General features: G+C 35.8%; 1 protein-coding gene across 10 annotated transcripts in view; it reads left to right on the forward strand.

The window, feature by feature from the left end:
- AKAP9 (A-kinase anchoring protein 9) overlaps positions 1–26,093 on the forward strand; it is a 197,697-nt gene that overhangs the window by 98,716 nt on the left and 72,888 nt on the right. For 9 of the 10 annotated variants that reach the window (XM_027574908.2, XM_027574907.2, XM_027574911.2 and 6 more), the window contains 10 exons: positions 1,680–1,818; positions 2,502–2,587; positions 7,136–7,247; positions 7,938–8,133; positions 12,389–12,485; positions 14,685–14,777; positions 22,406–22,744; positions 23,988–24,212; positions 25,265–25,405; positions 25,867–25,970. In XM_027574908.2, the coding sequence (XP_027430709.2) occupies positions 1,680–1,818; positions 2,502–2,587; positions 7,136–7,247; positions 7,938–8,133; positions 12,389–12,485; positions 14,685–14,777; positions 22,406–22,744; positions 23,988–24,212; positions 25,265–25,405; positions 25,867–25,970 (1,532 nt within the window). The remainder of the gene's footprint in view (positions 1–1,679; positions 1,819–2,501; positions 2,588–7,135; positions 7,248–7,937; positions 8,134–12,388; positions 12,486–14,684; positions 14,778–22,405; positions 22,745–23,987; positions 24,213–25,264; positions 25,406–25,866; positions 25,971–26,093) is intronic. The other variant, XM_027574912.2, reaches the window with a different exon arrangement.

The following is a 26,093-nucleotide window of genomic DNA, read 5'->3' on the forward strand; positions in this document are numbered from 1 at the left end:
AGGGGTGGGGGGGAGAGAGAGAGAATCTTCAGCAGACTGCACGGAGCAGGAAGCCCAACCCAGGGCCCGATATCATGACCCTGAGATCATGACCTGAGCTGAAACCAACAGTTGGACACTTAACCAGCTCAGCCACCCAGGTGCCCCTGATTCTGATTTCCCATAATATTGTTCAAAAAATGTTTTGCAAAAAACCTCAAAGAGTGAGAAATAACCACACTTAAGGTCTCTCTTCATTCAGCTACTCAGCAGTCTATACCTCCACCTCTGCCAAAGGGTTCAGGCATTGTCCTTTCATAGCTATTGTTGATAGTAAATAATGGAAAGAGGGCCCAAGTCACAGTAGTTCATTTATAAGCTGACATTATATGTTCTTTCCTTTTGTTATTGTCTTTACCTGATCTGATCACTAATCTCAAGTTGAAATACAAATCAGCTTGTTCTAATAGAGGGGTCCTCTGGGATTCTTCATGAAACCTGGTTTTGTCACTAATTGTTGATGTTGCCATGGACTAGTTACTTCATCTTTTTGAGTCTGTTTCTTCATCTGTAAATGGGTTTTCTGCAAGTTCTAACATGATAAAATTTCATCTTAGGAACTGTGCTGAAAATTTAATAAATTCAATTACTCATTGACAGTATGGTTTAACTTTTAAGCAAATCTCAAGAAATAGCAATAATCAATTTGGTTTTTAAGTCTAGAAGTTGTTTCCAGTTGTATGTGGGGCAAAGGTGAGTCTTATTTTGAGGGCTTCTCAAATGATTGTGGGTCATGTATTGTTTTTAAATGATGGTAGAATTGTTTGTTGCTCAGTTGAAAAACCAAGATAATGTGTCAAATATTTTTAATGTGTATGTATAAAGCACAGAATACTTACCTTTGTGTTACAGAAAAGTATATGGATATAATCTACGTCATATAATTTCTTTTAAAGATTTATTTAAGAGAAAGCAAGTGAGTGTGTGAAGCAGGGGGAGGGGCAGAGGGAGAGGGAGAAAATCTCATGTAGACTCCCTGCTGAGCATGGAGCCCAACCTGGGGCTCCATATCATGACCCTGAGATCACATCCTGAGCCAAAATCCAGAATCAGATGTTTACCCGAGTGAGCCACCCAGGCACCTCCATATATTATAACTTCTGTAGAATTCATAGACTACTTTCTCGTCACCTTTTTTTTTTCCCCAAGGTAAGCTCTATGCCCAACATGGGGCTTGACCTCGTGACCCCGAGATCAAGAGTCACATGCTCTACCAGCTGAGCCCGCCAGGCGCCCCTATAGGGGTCATCACTTTTTAACTTCTGTCCTTGTTTTCTGGTGTCTTTTCAAGGGTAGTTAACATTACAGAGATATCGTCAATCTAGGATTGAAGCTAGAAAATGGTAGATTAGAGTACAAGCTATATTCATTATTAGAAGCAGAAAAAATAGTTTTGTGCAATTAAGATTGTCAATATTTTCCTGCTGTGAGAAGAATTTCATGTCCTATATAAAGAGAGAAAGATTTAGACTTGGCTGTTTCTTTTGCAGACTGATAGGGTGCATGGAAGAGTGTTTTCTTACTGATTTTTCTCTGCCATTTTGACTGTCTTTTGCATTTAGGAAAATAATGTTTAATGATTTTCAAAGGCAGACATCAACATTTTAATTCTGTAAAATACCTAATTTTGTTGTTAATAGACGTTTTGCAATGTCCTTGGTGAACATTATACTCCTGCTTTAAAATGTGAAGTAAATGTAGAAGAGAGAGAGAGTTCTGATGTTCACACCTCTGAAAATCAAGAACTAGAATTGCAAGATTATAGATATGAAGTTCAAGGTAATAAAATCTGACCACATTATCTTCTTAAGTCATTTAATGATGAACTTTCACTTTAAATCATGATTCAGTCACTTAATATCTTTTTGGATTCATGAAATCTTATATTTAATACAGATTTTTATTTTTGTAATGCAATAATTGTGATATAAAGAGAACCAAAGATGTCTGCAAGTTCCTTGTCTCTTTATCCTTTATTCCTCTACTCCCATGTTTTTCCTTGTTCATAATTCTTTCCTTAATTTTACACCATAGATCCAAACCTTTCAAAGTTACTGTATTTATTAAATACATTTATGTCAGTGATTTATTTTTTTAAAGAATAAGAAGACCTACATTATCTTTCTTAATAAGAATCCTATATTAGTTTATTTTTACAAATTATTATCTCAATTTTTTTAGAGGTAAAATGTTTTCTACCCCTGTCCATTTATATGAATAATGAACAAAATGTATACAAATTAATGAATACCAAAAGACATTAACATATTTTAATATGAAATCATCAAGTTATCTTTGTAGCAGGTCTTTTACATTAATGAGATTGAACTTTTTGGTAACTAAATATATGAAATTTACTTCTAGCAGGCAATTTTCTAAAGTTATGAATAGATAAATAATACTTATTGAAAGAAGCAGACTTTTACTATAAAATGAAATTATTATAATTGTTTATCATCTAGACTTGCAAGAAAATATGCAAACTCTTCTCAGCAAAGTAACAGAAGAATACAACAAACTCTTGGTACTTCAAACACGATTAAGTAAGGTCTGTGAAATGGAAAATGTATTGTTTTCATTTATTGTATTATGTGCTGTTTTTTTTTTTTTTAAAGATTTTATTTATTTGAGAGAGAGAATGAGAGACAGGGAGCATGAGAGGGAGGAGGGTGAGAAGGAGAAGCAGACTCTCTGCTGAGCAGGGAGCCCGATGTGGGACTCGATCCCGGGACTCCAGGATCATGACCTGAGCCGAAGGCAGTCGCTTAACCAACTGAGCCACCCAGGCGCCCTTATGTGCTGTTTTGTAAGCTTCACCAGGAATTCTAAAATAAGTGAACATGATAAAGATGAGGGAAAAGTGACATATTTATAGTATCAATGAGCTAAAGGAATTTCTGCAAGTTGAATATTTATTTACCCCTTTAGAGAGTTTTGGAAATCCTGATAAAATAAACATAAAATGTCAGATTGTAAACTTGGTGAAACAGTTGTATTTAATTTTACATTTAACAGTTTTAAAGTAGTGGGTCTGTCTGTTTTAGAGAAAAATGGAATTAGTGTAGTTGTTTAGAACATAGCTAACGTGTTATATATGTCAAATTTCTTTCAAGTAGTTGTTTTAGAAATGTGTGAGTATAAAACTCAGAGTATAGATTGCATAGTATAATTTATTAACTGTATCAGGAAGATTAACAGCATAATTGGCAAAGATAAATTGTAATCTTCATGTTGTAGAAAAAAAATCCAGAAGGATCTCTATGTCTGTTTATTTGCGATACTTTTGATGTCATTGTATTAAATTGGGTGGATTTAAAAGATTTAACTGATAGGGAGTGAAAGTTCTATCAGTGATGAGGGATGCTCTAGCTGAAATTCTTGTCTTTTTCTTTCTCTTCCCCTCCCTCTTTCTTACCTTCTGTTTTCCCCTATTTTTCCTTCCCCCTTTCCCTCATTCCTTTTCTCTTTCTCTTCTTGTGCAAGTAAACAAACTTTATCTTGCCTTTTCTAAAACTTATGAACCCACCCCAGTATCTTACAGATGACTTTGTAGGAGGGAGGGTTAAAGAATCCTTTAACTCTACATTTCCCTACAATAATTACTTTTCTATTTCCCTTCATAGGCAAAATGTTGAACCCTATTCAGAATCATCATACCATTTCCTTACCAGTAATCTTAGCAGTTTGGATTTTTTGTTTTTCTGCTGCCCTCATCCTGCTTCCAGGGAACCTTTTTCTCTTACTCATACTTGGGTTTCTGAGGGCTGCTAAGAAAATTAGATGTGCATGTGGTTTGGTGACACTACATAATCATGGTCTGACATTAGCTGGACCCTGTGGATCACTTGACAGTTCTGGTCATTTATCCTCTCATGGTCCCTTCAGTATTTCCCAACTTCACAACTTCTCCTCAAGTCATATATTCCACTTCTACTCCCCTTTTTGTCTTTCCAGTTGGCCTTATCTCTTATTTCTCTGCAAGTATCAGAGCTATCAGTTATAAATTATCTCAGCCTGCTGCCTCTAGACCTTAAGTATTTCTTTAAATCTTTGAATACCCTAATTTATTTTCCTTCTGTCTGAGAAGATGTTACTCCTTTTCATAACCAAGGTTATTTTATTTCCTGTGCTTTTGTTAGTATCCCCTTCTACCTTCTGTAAGATTGATAACCTTCCCTCTCTCCTGTGATTTCAGCTCCTTTGTCTCTGTTTTTTCTCTGTTTCTGTCCTTTCCCCTAACACATTCCTCACATCTCTCCTATTTAGAACATAACCAGTCCTCAATCCTGCATCTTCCTTTGTGGTCTCTTTCTCCTTCGTTGTCTCCTTCTTCAAAGGAAAGAATAAACTACAGCCGGAACTTCCGATCTCTTCTCTCTCTACTCCCCATTGTAAGCAAGCTCTTGACTTACACTTCACTATGCCTTCTTTGGCAAAAGTCAGCGGGGATTTCTTTTTTTTTCCCCCAAGTTTTTATTTAAATTCAAGTTCGTTAACAGCAGTGAATTCTTGTCAGATTTCCTTTCTGTTTTCTTACTTCCTTGTTTTCTTTCTTTTAAAGATACTGCTTTTCCTATGTCAGTACACAGTTGAAGCTATTAGCGTAAGAGGGCTTATAGTAAGTAATCCACAGTGACAGATTTGTGAGTGAGTGAGTGATTTGTCATTTTGCCTCTTTCCTTTTAGGACGGTGAGTGGGGAACAGTTTGCTTTGATGAGACACCCACCTCCCTTCCCCAGTGCCAGAATGTGGGAAGCTTAATCTGGAACACAAACACCCGCACTAACTTCTTTAGCTCTCCCCAGAAAAAAAAAAAAAAGTGAAAAAATGAATTTCACGTTTTAACCCAGTAAGGTAGCTACAACCACAGAGGTATCCCAGAGGTTGGTTGGGATCACACTCGGCACTACCATACATCATTGCCTAACCTGTTAGCTTCATCTTCTAAGCCTCCTCCTCATTTTAGCCCTACTGAAATACTTAGAGTGTCCCAAATGCACCCTGATCTTTCACACCCTTATTGCATGTTGTTTTTTCTGCTGAACACTGCGCATCTACCTCCAGTCTGCTTGGTGTGTTCCTACTTGATCTACTCGTTGGTTCGAATGTTACTTCCTTTGTGTCCTCCTTACCTTTCTAGACTTCGGCATTTCTTCCTCTATTTTCTTATCATCTGTACAAGCCTTTGTTTATTGCACTTATCTTTTTCTGTTATTTTAAATATTCCATGACCCCCGTCTTTTTTCCCTGTTCCCATAGCTCCTTGTACAAATTTGCATTTATTACTTTTCTTGTTATTATATTTATTTATTTACTCTTTTCCTAGCTTTTAAGCCTTTCAGAGTGAGAGTCTTCTCTTTATTTTTATTTCCTCTTCTTAGCATGGTGCTTGGTTATGCACATGGTAAAGGCTTAATAAATGTTTGCTGAATGAATTAAGTGAAGGAATAGAAAGGTTAGGCTGGAAAGTGAAGAATTTACCTGATGGGCTTTATTTTCTTTGGGAAGTAAGAGGCAACATCCTCTGTTGAAATGTACTCAGGCAGTTAGGCATGGGGTAGAGGACTTGTTAAGAGTAATAACCAACTGAAATAGCCTTCATCAGAAATAGCTTTTATCCTGTTGCTCACCTGCTTTTTGTGGTATCTTTTGTTCATCTAGTATAGCAAGTCCAGACTCTTTCCTCTTGCTTTTAAAGTGCTTTGTAGTCTAGATCTTTCTTATTTCTAGTGATCTTCCCTCATCCTTATCCAAATTAAACCCCTCTACAAGATCATTGTTTTCAGTAGTTATAGGATGGCTGTTCTTTCACAAATGCTTACTCTTTCTTCCTTAGAGGTTTTCCTAATCATTGCCCAAAACAATTGAGGCCCAAGTCAAGTTTGACTTACTCTGTAATTACACACATCAGTCTTTCTGCTATTGCCCTTAAAGTAAATTATAGTTTAGTGCTTCTTGTTTTTGTTAAGAGACGGAGAGAGGGATGATGCAGGTGGTGGGGGGGGGGGCGGGGGGCAGAGGGGGAGAGAGAGTCCCAAACAGGCTCCACATCCAGGGCGTAGCCTGACATGGGGCTGGATCTCATGATCCTGAGATCATGGCCTGAGCTGAAAGTAAGAGTCGGACACTTAACCGACTGAGCCACCCAGGTGCCCCTCTAATTGTTTAATTTTATTTCCCCCGCTAGTTGATAAATTCTGTGAGGGCAGATAAACCATATTTTTTTTTTTTTTACTGATTTTTGTCTTAGTTTCCCTTGTCACAGTGCTAGTCATGTAGTAGATGATTATTAAGTATCTGATGAATAACTAAATTAATAAACATATGCATCTGACAAATTGCTGCCTAATTTTAATAGTAAGGAAACAACATGAGATTTATCTGTTTTCATTATTTTCCTTACTTTTGTGTAAAGAACAGCATACCAATTGTCAGTTTCCTGGAGGTACATAGGTTATAGCCAGAGATTCATAAAGTTATATTATCAAGTATTTTTTTTAAAGGAAGCTTGATTTTTTTTTGAAAGATTTTATTTATTATTTGACGGAGGGAGAGAGAGAGAGACAGCTAGAGAGGGAACACAAGCAGGGGGACTGGGAGAGAGAGAAGCAGGCTCCCAGCTAAACAGGGAGCCCGATGCGGGGGCTCAATCCCAGGACCCTGGGATTATGACCTGAGCCGAAGGCAGACACTTAACGACTGAGCCACTCAGGCGCCACTCAGGTAGAATACTTTATAAAGTATTAATAAACATAATTTACTGGGTATGAGTTGAAATTCCAAAGACCAAGTCACATTATAAATATTATATGAGCTTTATACCAAAATTCTGTGCAGTTTTTGTTTTTCTATTAAAATGAATTTCTGGGTGTGACTGAACAATATACCTGCTAATATAATTGCAGTGCTGTAAAGGGAATGTGAATCACTGTCAGAAGAAAGCAAAAAATAAGTTGGAAGGGAAAATATTTGTATCAGTGTTAGAATTCTGAGTGATTTTGAATGAAAACATTTACAGTGTAAAGCTGCTTTAATACAGTTTTCAAAATGCTGGATCATATATTTATGTCATTCCTTTTCTGTTATTTTCAATAGATTCAGGGACAGCAGACAGATAATGTGAAACTTGCGTTTGTAGAAGGAAACCTACCAAAAGAGGAAACAGAGTTTTTATCAGCCTCTCAGATGATCAGTTTGCAAGACTTTGGTAAATTTTGATTATCTACCACGGTGTAGTGTTTTTATGTCAAATATTTGGTCATTTGATTTTTTTACTTTAAAATTTGAGACAACCTAGTGGTCTTGGGCATTTCACTTTAATCCCTCTGGTCTCAGTTTGCTCATTCTCAAAGTAGAAGGTGTGGACTACTCCTCTCTTTGACCCCTTTTCACTTGTTCTGTGAGTCACAATTGTTTTCTGTTTAAAGACATGCTATTGGTGCATTCACTACAAACATGAAGATAGAAGAAATGATCTTGAATTGCACTATTCATTTTTTTGTTTTCATCAGTCAAAATGAGTCTAAATTGAAACTTATTACTACTAAAACATTATTTTTTCAAAAGAGAATGAATAATCTCTGCACACACAAAAGTGTGGTTTTTCAGTAAGAAATTTGTGGGGGTTTTTTTTTGTTGTTTTTGGGGTGTTTTTTTTTAAGATTTTATTTATTTATTTGACAGAGAGAGACAGTGAGAGAGGGAACACAAGCAGGGGGAGTGGGAGAGGGAGAAGCAGGCTCCCTACTGAGCAGAGAACCCGATGTGGGGCTCAATCCCAGGACCCTGGGATCACGACCCGAGCTGAAGGCAGACAGTTAACAACTGAGCCACCCAGGCGCCCCTCAGTAAGAAATTTGCATTGAAATGTGTATTTTCTTTTCTTCCTATAACTTAGATGTCTGTCATAAAAGCAAGTTATCTACTCTGCAAAATTCTGAAAAAATTAAACTTGAAGGACAAGTTCAAGAATTAGAAAATCTCATATCCTCTTTGCAGCAACAATTGAAAGAAACTGAAGAAAACTATGGGGCAGAGATCCACTGTTTGCAGGAAAGGCTTCAAGCTGTCACTGTATCCACAGTTCAGCCAAGGTACCCATCCATTTACAGTTTCATTCAGCAGTATTTATAGCTTAGTAACAATCATAGCATGATTGTTTTTCAGTAGAAAATGTAACTTAAGCAAAGTTGCTTGAAAGAGACAGGATGCCACATTATCAAGAAATAAGAACAAAAGATAATTCTTTGAAATGTCTGAAGTAAATGCTGTTATAAACCAAAGACATTCTATTATAGAGATTTTACTTACACCTTTATATTATAAAGATTCTGGTTGTTGTTAATCTGTTGGATTAAATCAGAGAGTGTGCATGTATTTGTTATTTATCACATGCCTGGTCTTTACTACTTTGATGTGGGGCATACCCAAGAAATATAAGATATGATCATTCCAGTCATGGCTGGACTTTCTCCACCTAGTTGTCTAATACTCAGATTCACTGTGTCCAAAATAGAACTCTGGATCTTTTCCTGGAAATTTGCTCCTTCTCCAGCCATCTCCATCTGAGATGACTCTTCTTTCTCTCCTACTTCACTTCCAGTCTATCAAGAAATCCTGTTATCTCTGCCTTCAAAATACATCTAAACTGGACCACTTCTCACTAGCTCCCTGCCCATCATCTCTCACCTGGGTTACTACAACAACTGATCTCCCTGTTTCTACACTAACTCTTTCCTAAAGTCTGTTCTCAATTCATTTCCACAACTTTGCTTTAAAAATTTTTAAATTTGCTTTTAAAATTTAAGACTGATCATGTTAGTCCAGTGCTCTTCTGTCCTAACAATGCCTTACTCAGTCCTTCATGATGGTTCCTTGTTATCACTTGGACTGTATCTCCTATGACTTGCCTGTCACTATTCTCACACCACACATTCTCCTTGAGATCCTCAGAGCATCAGAATCCTCCTGCTTCAAAGACTTCTCATTATCGTTTCTTCTACCTAGAATGCTCTTTCTCCAGATATTTACATGCCCAACATGCTTTGGGTCTTTATGCAGATATCATGTTCTCATGAGGCCTATACTGATCACCCAATTTAAATTATAATTGTTCTTTAGAAGTCTGTACACTAATTTCCTGCTTCATTTTTTTTCTGTCTTACTTAATAGTGTCTGTTTTACATATGTAAAACTGTATATGTATAAAATAAAAAAACAAGACTATATATATTTGTAGGGGACTTTGTTTTGTTTGCTTTATTGTCTGCCTTTTATGAAAGACTTAAAGCTTGGTAATGGTGGGGATTTTGTCCATCTGAGTCATTGATGTATCCCACACCTTGTAATAATTCCTTCTGCATGGTAGGTGCTTAATAAATATTTGTTAAATGAATGAGAGAACAGCTCATAACTTAGTTAGGAAGTATGCTTTAATATTTAAACTACCTCTATAAAATGTTCAGAGATTTAATCTAACTTTGGCTGGCTCTGCTGTTCTAGGATTGATATCTTCATAGACACTTATTAATGGAAACTCAAGCCAAAAAAGATTTTTTTTCTTTGAGACAAAATACTAAATGTCCACACTTCTTTGGAATTAGTTTGTTTCTCCTTCTTTTATTCAGGGTCTGTATGTAGGCTTTGGAATTATTCACCCAGCCTTGGCACAGACTTATAAAGCTTTCATCTTATTTGAGATTAGTGGCTCTTAAACTTGGCCATGCATCAGAAACACCAGAGGTTTCTGAATACTTATTAGATTACTGGATTATACATTTGGAGAGTCAGACTCAGTAGCTTTGGGATGGACCCTGGACATTTGTATTTGTAACAAGATAAATCTGTTGCGGATAGTTTATGGATTGACATTTAGAAACTACTACTTTGGGTTTTCTGATATGAAAGAAAATAAGTAGATAGCAGGAAGTCTCTAATAATCAGCTACAATGTTTCAAGTAGCCTTCCTTTAATTAATGATGCTTTCTCTCTAAAGCATGAAGAAAAGGGCATTTTCTGGAAATGGAGACTTACTTGGCAATTATTGCATTTGCACTTTTGTCAGCTTACCACCCTCTCTCAGAGTTTCTGTAATATCAGTGGAAGTGTGTTGATAGTATTTTTCAACTAAGACCATTAGTTTGCTCCCACTCCCCAAAAAAGAGGTGTACTGACCCATGTTCACTCCTACTAGTGATGAGTCAAAGTTATTTCTTATAAATGTCATCACATTTTTGGATACAATTATGATACTTTTTGAATAAAGACTATGTGAATACAGAGTATTCTGTTCTTCTAAAATAGATTTGAGCTAGTTCAAAAAATAATTGAGTCATTCATTTAACATATATTTGGAGCTGGTATACTAAAAGCCTTTTAGAGGTCTATTAGAGCCTCTTGGAATGACTGTTGGCTTAAGAGTCAGATCTGCATTTGACGCCTGATTTAACCTTTTACTGGCTATATGGTCTTGGGCAGATTATTTTAACATATCTAAGTAATATTAGGAGCGATAAAAGTACCATCAAGATTGTGAGGAATAAATGAAATACTGACAAATAAGCCTTGGCTAGATGTCATGGAGGAAGCTTCAGAGCTATATAAAGTGGCCTTTTCCCTCAAGGGACTTCTAATCGTTGAAGTAGTACTTACTACAAAATAATTTTTAAGAAGTAGTAGGTTAAGGAATATAACATAGTGATAGAACCGAAGTACTGGAATTTAAACCCATGTCTGTGTGGCATCTTTAACTGCACATTTTTGTAGTAATTGCCTATTGGAGTGGTTCGAGGGGAAATGGAAATGAAGGGATGAATATCAGATATTGGGCTAGAAGGAATGTTGAGAACAAAGTGAAGGGGAAAAACAAAGATGACCCTGTGTTGTTTGAGCTAGAGAATATGGAGAATAGTGGTATGTTAATATAAATAGAAAAGTAAGGCCAGTGGGGAGAAGGACCTTAATTATAATAGGGGAGCAGTGAGTTTGGTTTTGGCCAGATTATTTTTTGAATTTGGGATAAACACTTTCAAATTCTATAAAGCTATAGAATGGAGTCATTGTGGACTAAATACCATTTTTTATTAGAGTTTGGGTCTTAATAGCTGGATAAATAATTAGGAGGGCTTTCTAAGCTATGAAGAAAAGAATCAAAACATGGAACCAAGGATCAGAAGAGTGTATGCAAGAAGCAGTGAGGGAACAGACAAAATTGTGAGACAGAAGAACAAAGAAAGGGCAGAGAAGAAACAAAAGGGAGATAAGTTTTTACAGTCATTTTAACATGAACCTAGAACATGAATAGGCAGTTCACAGGAGAAGAAACATACATGGGAGTAAAATTAATGTAACTTTTTGGAATATGGCATTATGTTAAAATTTTAAATATTAAGCCTAACAGTTATTTCTAAGATTTATCATCATAGAGAAAATCCACAAATGTGTGCAAGATATGTTTATGAGGATTTATCTTGTAGCATCATTTGTAATAGTGAACATTTGGAAACAACCAAATGTCTGTCAGTAGGGGGTTAATTATGCAAGTTATTACATGGGTTGTTGATAACTTGTATCTGGCCAGTTTGGGACGGAGTGAAGGAAGAGACTGGAGAGAAAGGAGGAGCTGGACAAGAGCGGGTGGAACAAAGGCAGCATGGGTGCACATGAAAAAAGAAGGGGGAAATTGTACTGGCCAGAAAAAATTATAATTTGCCCCTTTATTCTTTTTCCCATGGTTGCTAAATATTAATCTTACCTTGTTTTTATGACCCAAGTTAAGCATTCTAAGAAAATTTTTTTCACAAAATAATGCTTGTAAAACAATACAGAATAAAGACATGAATACCAAAAGACAAATGAATAGATTAAAAACAAAATCTGGAAGTGACTGTATAAATTAAGAATCTTCCTTTTCTTGCCTCTGCTCCCCAGTTCCGCTAGAGGTAATCATTGTTACTTTTGACATGTATTCATCCAGCTTTTTTCTGTGTCTGTGTATAAATAATTTTTTAATAAAAATGAGATTTTACAGACTTCTCAGTAATATCATAGATAACTTTTTAAAAATGTCTGTACCTGTAAATAGCTCTACATCATATATTTGTAATGTACTTTATAAAATGGCATAAAATTCAGTGGTGATCTGTTGAAATATTTTCTCATTCAATTGTGTTACTTTAGTTTTAGATGGGAAAATTAGTCAAAAATACGATTTAAGTCACAGTACCTGTAACTCTTGATCTGTCATCTTTGTTGCCCCTGCCCTAATACACATTTTATGCATGCTATAAATTTGGACTAACAGTAAAACTCACAACTCTAATTCCTTCACTCTCTTTTATTTATATTTAGTTTCTCCATTGATTCAATGGTAATTACTGAATCTGATGTCCGGAAAACAATATATCCTGGAAGTTGTCTAAACCAGAACATTGATGGTACAATAGAGGTATTACATCTTTAAACTGTTGTGTGCACTGATTTTATTTTTCTTACTGTCATTTTTATGTCTATAGTAATTATTCAATTAATAGCTGCTGAGAGGTAAGCATAATAAGAGGATAATAGCTTATATAAAAGACCCGGAAGAATATATAAAGAAATTTAATGTATTTTCATAGCATAGGACTAACACACAGTTGAGAGGATTTTTTCCCCCTAAATATGTTCTAATTTAAAATGTGTCTTGTTTTGTATAACATTAGCTGTGTAACAAATTAGTTTCACTGCCCTTGCCAACAACTTTTCTTGCCACCATAGGAAGTTGAGCCAGACCACCTCTAGAATAGTATTTAGGAATCCTCAAAATTCAAGATGCTGAGGCCTCTTTTAGCACAGGCCATCTGATATATAAAAGCCCCTCATCTTTTACAGTATGGGCCAGCTGCCTAAGCCACATTCTGCCTGTCCTCAACATTGTATATACTCCCAGTTCATGGCCACTTTTCTGAAACTTAAAACTGCAAAACCCTGATCTTAATTCAGTAGATTTTTAATTCTTAACTCCTATAGAAAACAAAGATAATTGCTTTCTCTTGTTTTGGATACAGAGGAGAGATGTTGACTACGTATCTTGATTCTTCCCCACTCATCCTATATGGAGTATTCAGATAATTGGTAAACAATGAAATGCTTTGATGCTGAGAATATGTTTACATTTTTTAAAACTTTATGATTTTTTCTAGTTATAAAGATAATTTGTATTTGTAGAAAATTGGATAGTATTAATAATATTAAGAGGAAGATAAAATTTGCTTGTAATTTCATAAGCAAAGATAGCCACTGTTAACATTCTTAAAATTAGATAATTATATTTAAGAAGTGTCTTTATCACATCATAGAACTATATTAGTAATTAAAATATGTAAATATATTTCTCACGTAACATCATTAAGTTCAGTGTAGTAAGTACACTATTTAGTAGAATTATTCACTAGAATTATTCACCAGAATTATTGGTTTTTTTAAAATTTTTATTGTTATGTTAATCACCATACATTACATCATTAGTTTTGGATGTAGTGTTCCATGATTCATTGTTTGTGCATAACACCCAGTGCTCCACGCAGAATGTGCCCTCTTTAATACCCATCACCAGGCTAACCAATCCCCCCACCCCCCTCCCCTCTAGAACCCTCAGTTTGTTTTTCAGAGTCCATCGTCTCTCATGGTTCGTCTCCCCCTCTGACTTATTCCCCTTCATTCTTCCCCTCCTGCTATCTTCTTCTTTTTCTTTTTTCTTAACATACGTTGCATTGTTTCAGAAGTACAGATCTGTGATTTAACTGTCTTGCACAATTCACAGCGCTCACCATAGCACATACCCTCCCCAGTGCCTATCACCCAGCCACCCCATCCCTCCCACCCCAGAATTATTGTTTTTAATTAAGAGCAGAACCAAAACTTGTTAAAACTTCTCAGAAGTTTTCTAAGAAACATTGATCTTTTGAGGATATTTGAGGGTAGAAGTTTAAAAATAAGTGGTATATATACACAATGGAATATTATGCAGCCATCAAAAGGAATGAGATCTTGCCATTTGCAACGACGTGGATGGAACTGGAGGGTGTTATGCTGAGTGAAATAAGTCAATCAGAGAAAGACATGTATCATATGACCTCACTGATATGAGGAATTCTTAATCTTAGGAAACAAACTGAGTGTTGCTGAGTGGTGGGGGGTGGGAGGGATGGGGTGGCTGGGTGATAGACATTGGGTAGGGTATGTGCTATGGTCAGCGCTGTGAATTGTGCAAGATTGTTGAATCACAGATCTGTACTTCTGAAACAAATAATGCAAGATATGTTAGGAAAAAAGAAAAAGAAGAAGATAGCAGGAGGGGAAGAATGAAGGGGAGTAAGTTGGAGGGGGAGATGAACCATGAGAGATGATGGACTCTGAAAAACAGAGTTCTAGAGGGGAGGGGGGTGGGGGGATTGGTTAGCCTGGTGATGGGTATTAAGGAGGGCACATTCTGCATGGAGCACTGGGTGTTATGCACAAACAACGAATCATGGAACACTACTACATCAAGAACTAATGATGTAATGTATGGTGATTAACATAACAATAAAAAATTTAAAAAAATAAAAATAAGTGGTGTATAATTAGTATAAACAAGTATGTTATATTTTGCTTTTTAATTTAGTTTTCTGGTGACTTTGGAGTGAAACAGGAAACAAATATGGTTAAGTTGCTGGAAAAACAATACCAAGAACGATTAGAAGAAGAAGTAGCTAAGGTAAGTTTGTAGTTTGTCAGGTTATTATGGTTTATATTCCCTTCAAGCTTTCAAAAAACATAGATTTTACTGATAGTAGTGCGCTTTTTTTTTAAGTTTATTTTAGTAGTTTCTGTATCCAACATGGGGCTCGAACTCCTGACCCCAAGATCGAGAGTCAAATGCTCCATTGACTGAGCCACGCAGGCACCCTTGCACTTTCTTTTTTAAAAGTTTTATTACATAGCTTATCTTTAAATTGTCAGTTACTGGTATCAACCGCAGTTGCCTTTAAGTGGAATGTTCTGTGAACTTTTCTTTAAGAAAAACATTTTTTTCTTGATATGGAATAGTAATTAGAAACTTTTCAGGGGCACCCTGGGTGACTCAGTCGGTTAAGCGTCTGCCTTCAGCTTAGGTCATGATCCTGGGGTCCTGGGATTGAGCCCCACATTGGGTTCCCTGCGCAGTGGGGAGTCTGCTTCTCTCTCTCCCTTTGCCCCTCCCCATGCTTTTATGCACTTGTGTGCTCTCTCCCTCTCTCTCTTTCTCGCACTCTCTATCAAGTAAAATCTTTAAAAAAAAAAACAACTTTTCAGAATGCCATAACAAGTCTTTATAAATTTGTTACCTTGTGAGTAGTACCTTGTAATGGAGTTTGGCCTCCCTTAAAGGTGGGGAATATGGTAGGAAATGAGATAGAAGGTGGTTAGTCTTTTATATATTCTGTTTGTCTCTTCCCAGAGAAGTTACTGTGTTGTTAACTATAGATACTCCTAGCTCCTATGCCTAGAGATATTTTTTTAAATACTCTCTTTCTCTTTCTCTCTCTCTCTCAAATAAATAAATAATCTTTTAAAAAAATGCATATACCTGATTGGGTTCTTATATTGGAACAGGTGAATTCTGATTTTCTCTGCTTCTTTTTTATAATATTTCAGCTGTTCCAGTATAACAATCCCAGTGGGTATGTGCGCTTTAAAGGAGGAGAATTGATAAGGTATACCGGAAATACATAAGGAATTAGGTTAAAACATAAATTAGAAGAGGAAGTCAAGACCCAAGGAAATATACGAGCTGTAGAACTTAATCACTTCTGTATTTATACTGAATGTTTGGTTCCTAGAGATCAAAGTAAAAAGTGAGGCACCATTGCTTATATAGCTTTCATTATCTGGTTCTTTAGAGAAATGCAGATTTTCTCTTGCACTTAGCTCTTACAAAAATTTCTCAAGTGAAATGTGATAGCAGGGCATCATAGCAATTAAGAGCATGCGGTTTGGTATAGGATATACCATGCTTTAAATTTGTGTTCTTCTGGCTTACTAGATTGATGATCTTAGGAATGTTACTTAACTTCTGAGTCAATTTTCTCTGTGTGAAAGGAGGGAAAAAATAGGAATAAGTAATTTTTATAAGGATTCAGTGAACTAATCTACATAAACCACCTAGCAGATGATAAAGATTCATAAATGAAACTTTTAAAGTAGATTACTGTGATAATGGTGATGTTATAAATATGTTTTTTTTTAAAGATTTTATTTATTCATTTGAGACAGAGAGAGAGAAAGGATGAGCAGGAGGAAAGGCAGAGGGAGAGGGAGAAGCAGACTTCCCGCTGAGCTGTGAGCCCAACGGGGGGCTCAATCTCAGGACCCAGAGATCATGACCTGAGCTGAAGGCAGATGCTTAACCATCTGAGCCACCCAGGCGCCCCATAAATATGTTTTGTAAGGCATAAGTCATCTAAGCAGATAGCAGAGCACCAAAGTGTGTTAGGTCATTGAAAACTGTTCCAAAGACATCCAAGGTACTGTGGTCCAAGAGACAATGTTTGATGGCCCAGCTTGATCCTTAGAATAATGTAGATTGTTGACATTAGCTACCAGTACTGATAGGATTATGCTCCACCCTATACTCTCAGATAGGATGTTGGAAAAAGATTGAGAACCCTTGTTTCAAAAGCATAGGGTGTATAGAAGAAGCCCAGTTAGGAGTACTGATTCCCAATATAGATCATATTAGATTCAACCTGTGATTTGTGTACTTACTGCTGAAAATAGACATTTATTTACATTTCATTGCCAGACAGTATTCTAAGTATTAGGGTATAGCAGAGGTAAAAATGGGCAGTGTTTTTCAAACTGAGTTGTAATTCATCTTTAAGTTGTAAAATCAATTTATTGGTTTAGGTCCAGGATTTTAACATAAAAACATAATGGGAAGTTCAATTATGTAAATATACACACATATAGGGGTGCCTGGCTGGCTCAGTTGGGAAAGCAGGTGACTCTTAATCTCTGAGTTGTGAGTTCAAGCCCCATGTTGGGTGTGGAGCCTACTTAAAAATTAATAACAACAGGGGCGCCTGGGTGGCTCAGTCGTTAAGCATCTGCCTTCGGCTCAGGTCATGATCCCAGCATCCTGGGATCGAGCCCCACATCGGTTTCCCTGCTCAGCGGGAAGCCTGCTTCTCTCTCTCCTACTCCCGCGGTGTCTCTCTCTGTCAAATAAATAAATAAAATCTTTTTAAAAAATTAATAACAATAATAATAAATAAACACACATGGGTACCTATGTACGCTTTGGGTCACAATATAAAATACTTTTTTATTGTTGTGTGTGTATGTGTTTACCATGGTTGCAATGAAAAAATTTGAAAAACACTAATGTAGTGACTGTAGATAGAGCAGAGGTCTGGGGGCTGAGCCTGGATAATGCCAATGTTTAGAGATCAGAGAAATGAAGAACAAAGAAGATGGAAAAAAAGCAATAAGTTAAATATGGGAAGAACAAAAGACTGCATCACAGTAGCCAAGTAATACAAGTGTATCAAGAAGAGAATGTATTAAACTGTGTCACAGGTTTCTGATACAGTCAAGAATGATTAGAACTGCAAATTTATTATTGGATTTTACAATGTGAAATCATGGGTGACTTTCACAAGAACACATTTGATGAGGGTGATGCAAACTGATTAGATTGGATTTGAGAGAGTGAAGGGGAAGAATGAAGAGGTGAATTAGTTTTACTTGAAAGGGGAGCAGAGAAATAGAGTGGTAGCTCAGGAATAATAGAGGGAGTCAAGCAGTAGGTTTTTGTTGTTGCTGTTTTGTTTCTGTTTAAGAAGAAAAATATCATATTTCTTTGTTAATAGAGATGATTAAGGAGAGAAGGAAAACAAAATAGCTAATTCAGGAGAGAGAGAAACAGTTGTTGGAGCAGTGTCCTTGAGGAGAGGAGAGGAGATGCAGCTGGGAGGGTTGCCATTAGATAGGAGCATGGCAGTTTAATCCATAATAACAAGATGGAAGGCAGAAAATATTTGGTTCATGATTCAGGATGTTTTCAGATGTGATATTTGGAGCCTTTGGAAGTTCTCTTCTGATTGCTTCTATTTTCTCACTAAACTAAGAAGAAAGGTCAGCACCTGAGAATGAGAAAAGAAGAGAAGACATTGAAGCTTTAAGGAGAGAGGGCTGTATAGGAGAAGGAGTAAAAAATGGAAAAGACAAGGGAGATTGAGTAGATTTGCCCAGTATCCTGAAGGGCTCATGCATGGGTAATAGTTACAAATTTAAAATAAGACCATTCAGCTTGGGGCACCTGGGTGACTCAGTCGTTAAGCGTCTGCCTTCAGCTCAGGTCATGATCCCAGGGTGCTGGGATTGAGCCCCGCATCAGGCTCCCGGCTCGGCGGGAAGCCTGCTTCTCCCTCTGCCACTCCCCCTGCTTGTGTTCCCTCTCTAGCTGTGTCTCTCTCTGTCAAATAAATAAATAAAATCTTTAAAAAAAAAAAAGCAGCTTGGTTGGATTTTTTTTTTTCTCTTTTCAGCTAAGCTCAGTTTACATAAGCAGAGCGTCCGCAGAGTCACCTGTAATCACAGGTGGGATTTGTTAGGATAGTGAAATGGGAAGGAGAGAGTAACAAGGTAGTTGAGTCTTTAGTTGAGTTTTTTAGTTTCCAGACCTTTTAATTTAATTTTAATTATTTGTTTCTTTTAATTATTTGTTACTCATTTCTAGTCTAAAGAAAGTGATCTTCATGATACAAATTTTTCAGAATTTCAAAAGCTTCCTTTATGACCTAACATATGGTCAGATTTTTATTGTTGTTTATTATCATCTTTACTGAGGTATAATTTACGTATAATGAAATACACCAGTTGTAAGTGCAAAATTTAGTGAGTTTTAACAGATGTTTAGTTATGAAACCAACACACAATGGAGATATAAAACATTTCCATGACCCACAAGTTTGTTCATGTTCCTTTGGAGACAGTCTCCTTTTTATATTGCTGGATTCTGTTTGCTAATATTTTGTCAAGGATATTTATGTCTGTTTTCATGAGGAACATCATCCATAGTTTTGTTTTCTTTAATATGTTTGGTTATGATATCAAGATAATGCTGGCCTTGTAAAGTGTTGAAATATATTCCCTCTTCTATTTTCTGGAAGAATTTATGTAGAATTGGTTTTATTTTATTTTATTTTGGGGGAGAGGGGCAGAGGGAGAGGAACAAGCAGACTCTGCATTGAGCACGGAGCCGGATGCGGGGCTCAATCTCATGACCCTGAGATCATGACCTGAGCCAAAATCAAGAGTCAGACACTCAACCAACTGAGCCACCCAGGCAATGCGATATTATTTATTCTTAAATATTTTGTAGAATTTGCTAGTGAAACCAATAGGGCCTGGAGTTTTCCTTGACAGAAGGCTTTGTTAAACTCTGAATCCAATTTCTTTAATAGATTTTGTTTTATTCAGGTAATCTATTTCTTTTAGAGTGAGCTTTGTTAGTTTGTGTCACTCAAGGAATTGGTCCATTTCATCTAAACTGTTGAATTTATGTTGGTGAAGTTGTTTATACTATTGCTTTATCACTTAATGTCTGTGGGATCTGTAAGTTATTCTCTACTTTCTCACTTTTTTCTCTCTCATTCTGGATAGAAATTTATCACTTGTATTGATATTTTCAAGTATCCAGCTTTTGGGTTTTTAAAAAATTGCTTTTGTTTTACTTTCATTGATTGCTTTTCTTTATCTTTTTACTTGTTTCTGCTTGCTTTGGGTTTAATTTGCTTTCTTTTTCTGATTTCCTAAAAGACCTTTCCTCTTTCCTGATACATACATTCACTGCTGTAAGTTTCCCCTTAAGCACACCTTTAAACTGCATTCTAGGGATGCCTCGGTGGCTCAGTCAGTTAAGTGTCTGCCTTCAGCTCAGGTCATGATTCCAGGGTCCTGGGATCGAGTCCTACATCGGGCTCCTTGCTCTGCAGGGAGCCTGCTTCTCCCTCTGCCTGCCGTTCCCCGTTTGAGCTCTCTCTCTCTCTCTTTCTGACAAATAAATAAAATCTTTAAAGAAATTTTTTAAACTGCATTCTACACATTTTCATTCAATCTGAATATTTGATTTCTTTTGTGACATCCTCTGATTCGTGAGTTACTTAGAAATGTGTTGTTAAATTTCCACATTTTAGGGGTTTTCAGATCTCTTCCTGTTAATTTAATGTATAATTTTTAATTTCTTTGTGGTCAGACATACCTTGTATGATTTCAGTTTATTTGAATTTATTGCCCCTAAATATGATCTGGTTGAATGCTCCATGCATACTTGAAAAGAATGAGTATTCTGCTGTTGTTCAGACTCCAGGTTTTCCTCTGGTATTATTTCCCTTCAGCTTGAAAAACTCCCTTTAGCATTTCTTTTAAAATAAAATAGACAGCCCAGTTAGGGACAGACCACAAGTTCTCTTTTACCTTCTTCATACAAATTTTTTCAAGTTTTAACACCCTCTGCAGTTTGCTTGTTTTTGTTAACTTTTCAGAGTTCTCTGGTGGTTGCTTTTGTATTTTGTTCAGTGAATTTCCCTTGTGGGAAAGAGAGGCCGTAGTGAGTTTCATTTATGCTAACTAGAATTACAAGTCTCTGTCTTATATCTTTTTATTCCACAATTTAGATAGAATTATTACTTTATACCTGTCAGTGTTTAGATTTATCTTCGTACTTACAAAAAGAAATTTTAATGCTCTAATCCTTTTTGCATCTAATGCCTTCCTTCTAGGATCATTTTCTGTCTTTTGAGGGACATCCTTTAGAAATTCTTTTACTTACAATCTACTAGGAGTGAACTCTGTTTTTATTTCATGTTTTTATTTTGCTTTTATTCCTGAAAGATGGTTTTATTGACCATTCAAATCTGGGTTGACGGTTATTTTTATGTCCGAACTTTAAAGATAACCTTTCATTGTTTTCTGACTTCCTCTTGTTTCTGCTAAGGAAGTCCTTCATTTTAATTGTTGTTCCCTCATAGGTGATACATCTTTTTATTATGTAATAATAGAACTTTTAAGAACTTTTTGGTGTTCTCTATATTTGTCCTTCCAAGATTCATTGGTTTTCTTGACTCTTAGGAGCAGTACCTTATGTATTCTCACCTGTTACCCATGAAATAGTTCCTTTCCGTTATTCTCTTAATATATCCTCCTAGAACAATGATTAGATGTTGGTTGAACATTCTCACTCTATCCTTCATATCTCTTTGCTTCTCTTTCATATTTTTAATCTTTTTGTCTGTATTGCATTCTTAGTATTGAGAGACAAGCCCATCAGGTTCAAGACAGGAAATTAAAGGGGCGCCTGGGTGGCTCAGTCGTTAAGCGTCTGCCTTTGGCTCAGGTCATGATCCCAGGGTCCTGGGATCGAGTCCCGCATCGGGCTCCTTGCTCAGTGAGGAGCCTACTTCTCCCTCTCCCTCTGCTGTTCCCCCTGTTTGTGCTCTCTCTCTTTCTCTCTTTCTCTCTGACAAATAAATAAATAAAAATCTTTAAAAAAAAAAAGACAGGAAATTAAAAGCTAGTCTTGAGATCTTGACCACTAGTTAGAGAATATTAAAGGCATGTAAAATAGAGATTATCTCTTGTCACTTTTTGTAGGATTTCTTTTAGTTTAAAACCATTTTGAGGGGCGTCTGGGTGGTTCAGTTGGTTAAGAGTCTGCCTTCAGCTCAGGTCATGATCCCAGGGTTCTGGGATCAAGCTCCACATCAGCGTCCCTGCTCAGTGGGGAGTCTGCTTCTCCCTCTCCCTCTACTCCTCCACCCCCCCACCCCCTGCTCTCTCATGCTCTCTCTTTTCCAAATAAATAAAATCTTAAAAATAAAAAAAAAAACATTTTGACTAGTAATTTGCTTTTTAAATTCCTGCTGGTATGATGTGGATGGAAGTAGATGGTATTATGCTAAGCGAAATAAGTCCATCAGAGAAAGACAATTACATATGGTTTCACTCATATGTGGAATTTAAGAAATAAAACAGAGGATCATAGGGGAAGAGAGGAAAAAATAAAACAAGATGAGACCAGAGAGGGAGACAAACCATAAGAGACTCTTAATCATAGGAAACAAACTGAGGGCTGCTGGAGAGTAAGGGCATGGGGGATGGGGTAACTGGGTGATGGACATTAAGGAGGGCATGTGATATAATGAGCACTGGATATTATATAACACTGATGAATCACAGGCCTGTACCTCTGAAACCAGTAATGCATTATATGTTAATTAACTGAATTTAAATTAAAAAAATTTTTTTAAATAAATTCCTGCTAGTATTTATAAATCTAATCCTTTTCGTTTATTTTTTTAGGTCATTGTATCAATGAGTATAGCATTTGCTCAACAAACTGAACTATCTAGAATATCTGGGGGAAAAGAGGATACTACATCGTCAAAACAGACACATGCTTTCTGTCAGCAAGAACATTTAAATAAAATGAAATTATCACAGGGTCAAACTTTTGAAGCAATGGACGTGAAATTTAAAGAAGAATTTAAACCACTTAGTAAAGAGTTAGGAGAAAATGGAAAGGAAGTTCTTTTATCAAACAATGATAATCTTGATGATAAACTAGAATCAAAGGACCATGAACTGACTATTTCAGAAGAAATGTTTTCCAAAGATAAAACATTTATAGTCAGAGACCCTGTAAGTGTGCTTCTTTGTATAAGAAATTGTGACTTCCTTCACTATAAAAATATTACCAGTAATTAATATTCCTTAATGGGGAAGGAAGGTATCTAGTCTTGACTTAGGGATTAGCATTATGATTGTGTTTTATTACTTATATATGAATAAATGATTTAATATTATTAAATAAAACAAGTCTGGTTCATAATCTTGTACATACTGTGCATGGTAAAATCTCATTGTAAGTTATACTTGCATTAATTTTGTTTCATTCAATTTAAGATTAATTATCCTGTAGTTTATAGTATGTATGAATAAAATATTTGCTTCATTTAATGTGATAATAACATCACAAGGAAATAGCTACCTCTTTAAGAAGATAATTTATTGTACTCTGTATATACTAATTCTTTTCTTCTTTACTTATCCATTAATGGAGGATCTGTTCTGTGTCTATACCACAACTGTTTGTGTGTTTAACAGTAATAAATCCTACATTTTAAAATTATCTAAAATCAAATTTTTTATTAATGTTCAGAATGGGTTATGTCTTGTTTAGAGGCATATTCAAATAAAATTGTCAACTTCTTCATGAGGTGCAAAACTAAGGTATTTGTGAAAACCTCCTTAGTTTACCAGCAGCTGTTCATTTAAGTAGTAGCTCTTTGGGAATTGAAGTACTTCTGAACTTCATTAAGGAGTTGATTTCTTATGAATTTGAGAAAATGGAATATAAAGCTTTTATTTCCAAATAAAAATTAGTGAAAATTGTTTCTTACCAATCAATTCTCTGTAGTACTGTGATGACCACTGCATAATATAAATTAAATAGGTAAAATTTTTCATGTTTTATAAATTTAATTTTAAATTATAAATATTCCGTTTATGTTATCTCCCCATCATAAAATGTCAAGAGGGATAATGGAGTTATAGCTTCATTAAGAGCAGAAGGCATCCTGAGGATTTTTAGTCCTTCTTCTCTCTTAGAGTCAGATTGCCTCTAAACTAACTGCTAAACTATTTTGCTTTTAGAAAATAACCTATGTAATGATAATAAACTAACTTCACACCAGACTTGGAATTACAATTAAGAGAAATTTTTTTTTTTTACTTTATTAGTTTAGTAATGGGGATAAAAAATCACGTGCTTTGCGGGGTTAGAATTGCTTTCATATTCATTTCTAATGATGTTGACACTGAAAAATTTCTACAAAATGTTTTATGATTGCTGCCTTTTTTTTTTTTTTTTTAACTCTTGTAGATCCATGATGAGATTTTGGTGTCAAGTATGGATGCTTCTAGACAACTAATGTTAAATGAAGAACAGTTGGAAGATATGAGGCAGGAACTTGTACGACAATACCAAGAACATCAGCAGGCAACAGAACTGTTACGGCAGGCACACATGCGCCAGATGGAGAGACAGCGAGAAGACCAGGAACAGCTACAAGAAGAGATTAAGAGACTGAATAGACAGTTAGCCCAGGTATGGGACTTAGAGTCCCTTTTCTCCCCAATTAAAATAACAGTATTCTTTATGTAGCCTTTTTTTAAAAGTCAGTATTATTGCCAACATCTGAATGAATACAAATATTTAACATCAGGAACGGACTCCCATCAGCACAGCAGCCTTAGATCTTGTTAGGAACACCTGACCCACCCTTGGAGTGCCTTGCCTCTGTGCCATTTTATTTATCTGCCCTTTTGCCATTGGAAAAGTGGCTACAAGGTTGTTTGTTTGTTTTGAATCATTCCAGTGACCGTACACAACAAAAGCACTTTGACAGTTTTGGAAATTCTTTGTGCTGAAGTGCAGTTGACAATCATTTTTCCCATATTCATTTCTAGTTTTGTGAGTCCACCAATTAGCATCTCCAAGGTTTACCTTTATCTATCTATAATCTATCTTTTTAATCATGAATGGGAATCTGAAGCAGTATGTTTCTGGAACTTTCTCCAGAGAAACATCTCTTCTTGATTTGAGATAAACAGATTTACGTAACATTCTTATCCCTTTCCTTACTCCTTGGTATTTGGGAGCTGGATTCTTATCAATTGCTGTATATAGTATACTCACAAAATCATTACAGAAAAGCAAGAAATATTTATATAGATGTTCCTATAAAAACAAATTTGTTCAATTTATTTTGAAAACTTAGATTAAAAAAATCTTGAAATATGTTCTTTCAAATATAGAATAATAGGAAAATTGAGAGTTGAACATAAAACATATCATTTGGAAAAATTGATACTGCTTTTCTTCATTGCATTTTGTGAATTCAAACCTCCATATTTTCAATGCAAAATTGGTGTATAAAAATAATATTAATTGAGCTTCACCAATTCCTGAATTAGCTTTTTTAAGTTTCAAATTTTGCATTGAACTTTATATATGCTTTTAACCCCTAATCATGGGATGTAACTCATAGGTAGAAAGGGCCTTTTGGTTCCAGGGGGTTAAAAGAAATCTAATTATTTCTGCTTTTTTTTTTCTTCTGTCGCAAACAATATTCTCTCATGACCTTTTTTCTTATTTAGAGATCCTCAATAGATAATGAAAACCTGGTTTCAGAGAGAGAGAGGGTGCTTTTAGAGGAGCTGGAAGCACTAAAGCAGCTGTCTCTAGCTGGAAGAGAGAAGCTGTGTTGTGAGCTGCGCAACAGCAGTACGCAGACACAGGTAGTATGGACTTTGGCCCACCTAGGAGCAATGGATCAACAATGCAGTAGGATCTGTTTGTCTTTGTTGTTGGTGTCCAGTGTATTTTTTACAGGCGTTGAGCTTATGTATGTGTGATTGTTTACATGCGAGGTAGGTGGAGTCCTTCTATGTAAGGTAATTTGCATAGGACATTGCTATAGCAGCAACAACTGTTTCACCAGGGAGCAGCCCAGCTAACTTGATGTCACACTAGAGCCTACCCATTAAAGTTCTTTTTATTTCTGCATTAGGTTGCCTTATCTTTTTTGATAATGCTAATCCCTTGATAAAATGTAGTTAAATATTATTTCAAAGATTCTATTTTGCCTGCAGAGATTTCTATTTCACCTCATAACAATATAGAAGAATGACGTGCTGTTTCCAAGATGACAGGTTTACTTTCTGTTTTGTCTTCTCTGCCTTTATACAAACTTAAGCAGAATGGAGATGAAAACCAAGAGGAAATTGAAGAACAGACCTTTAAAGAAAAGGAGTCAGACAGAAAACCTGAAGATGTGCCTCCTGATATTCTGACCAATGAAAGGTATACAGAATGTGTATTTTTTTTTGGTACAAAGGGAATTAAATAGTTGTTTCAAAGTGGTAAACTTTATTTGTCCTTATTTTGATCTTGTACATTTATTTGTCCATTTTACTGTGTGTGTAA

The sequence above is a fragment of the Zalophus californianus genome, chromosome 12 (assembly GCF_009762305.2).
Source record: "Zalophus californianus isolate mZalCal1 chromosome 12, mZalCal1.pri.v2, whole genome shotgun sequence".
Taxonomy (NCBI): domain Eukaryota; kingdom Metazoa; phylum Chordata; class Mammalia; order Carnivora; family Otariidae; genus Zalophus; species Zalophus californianus.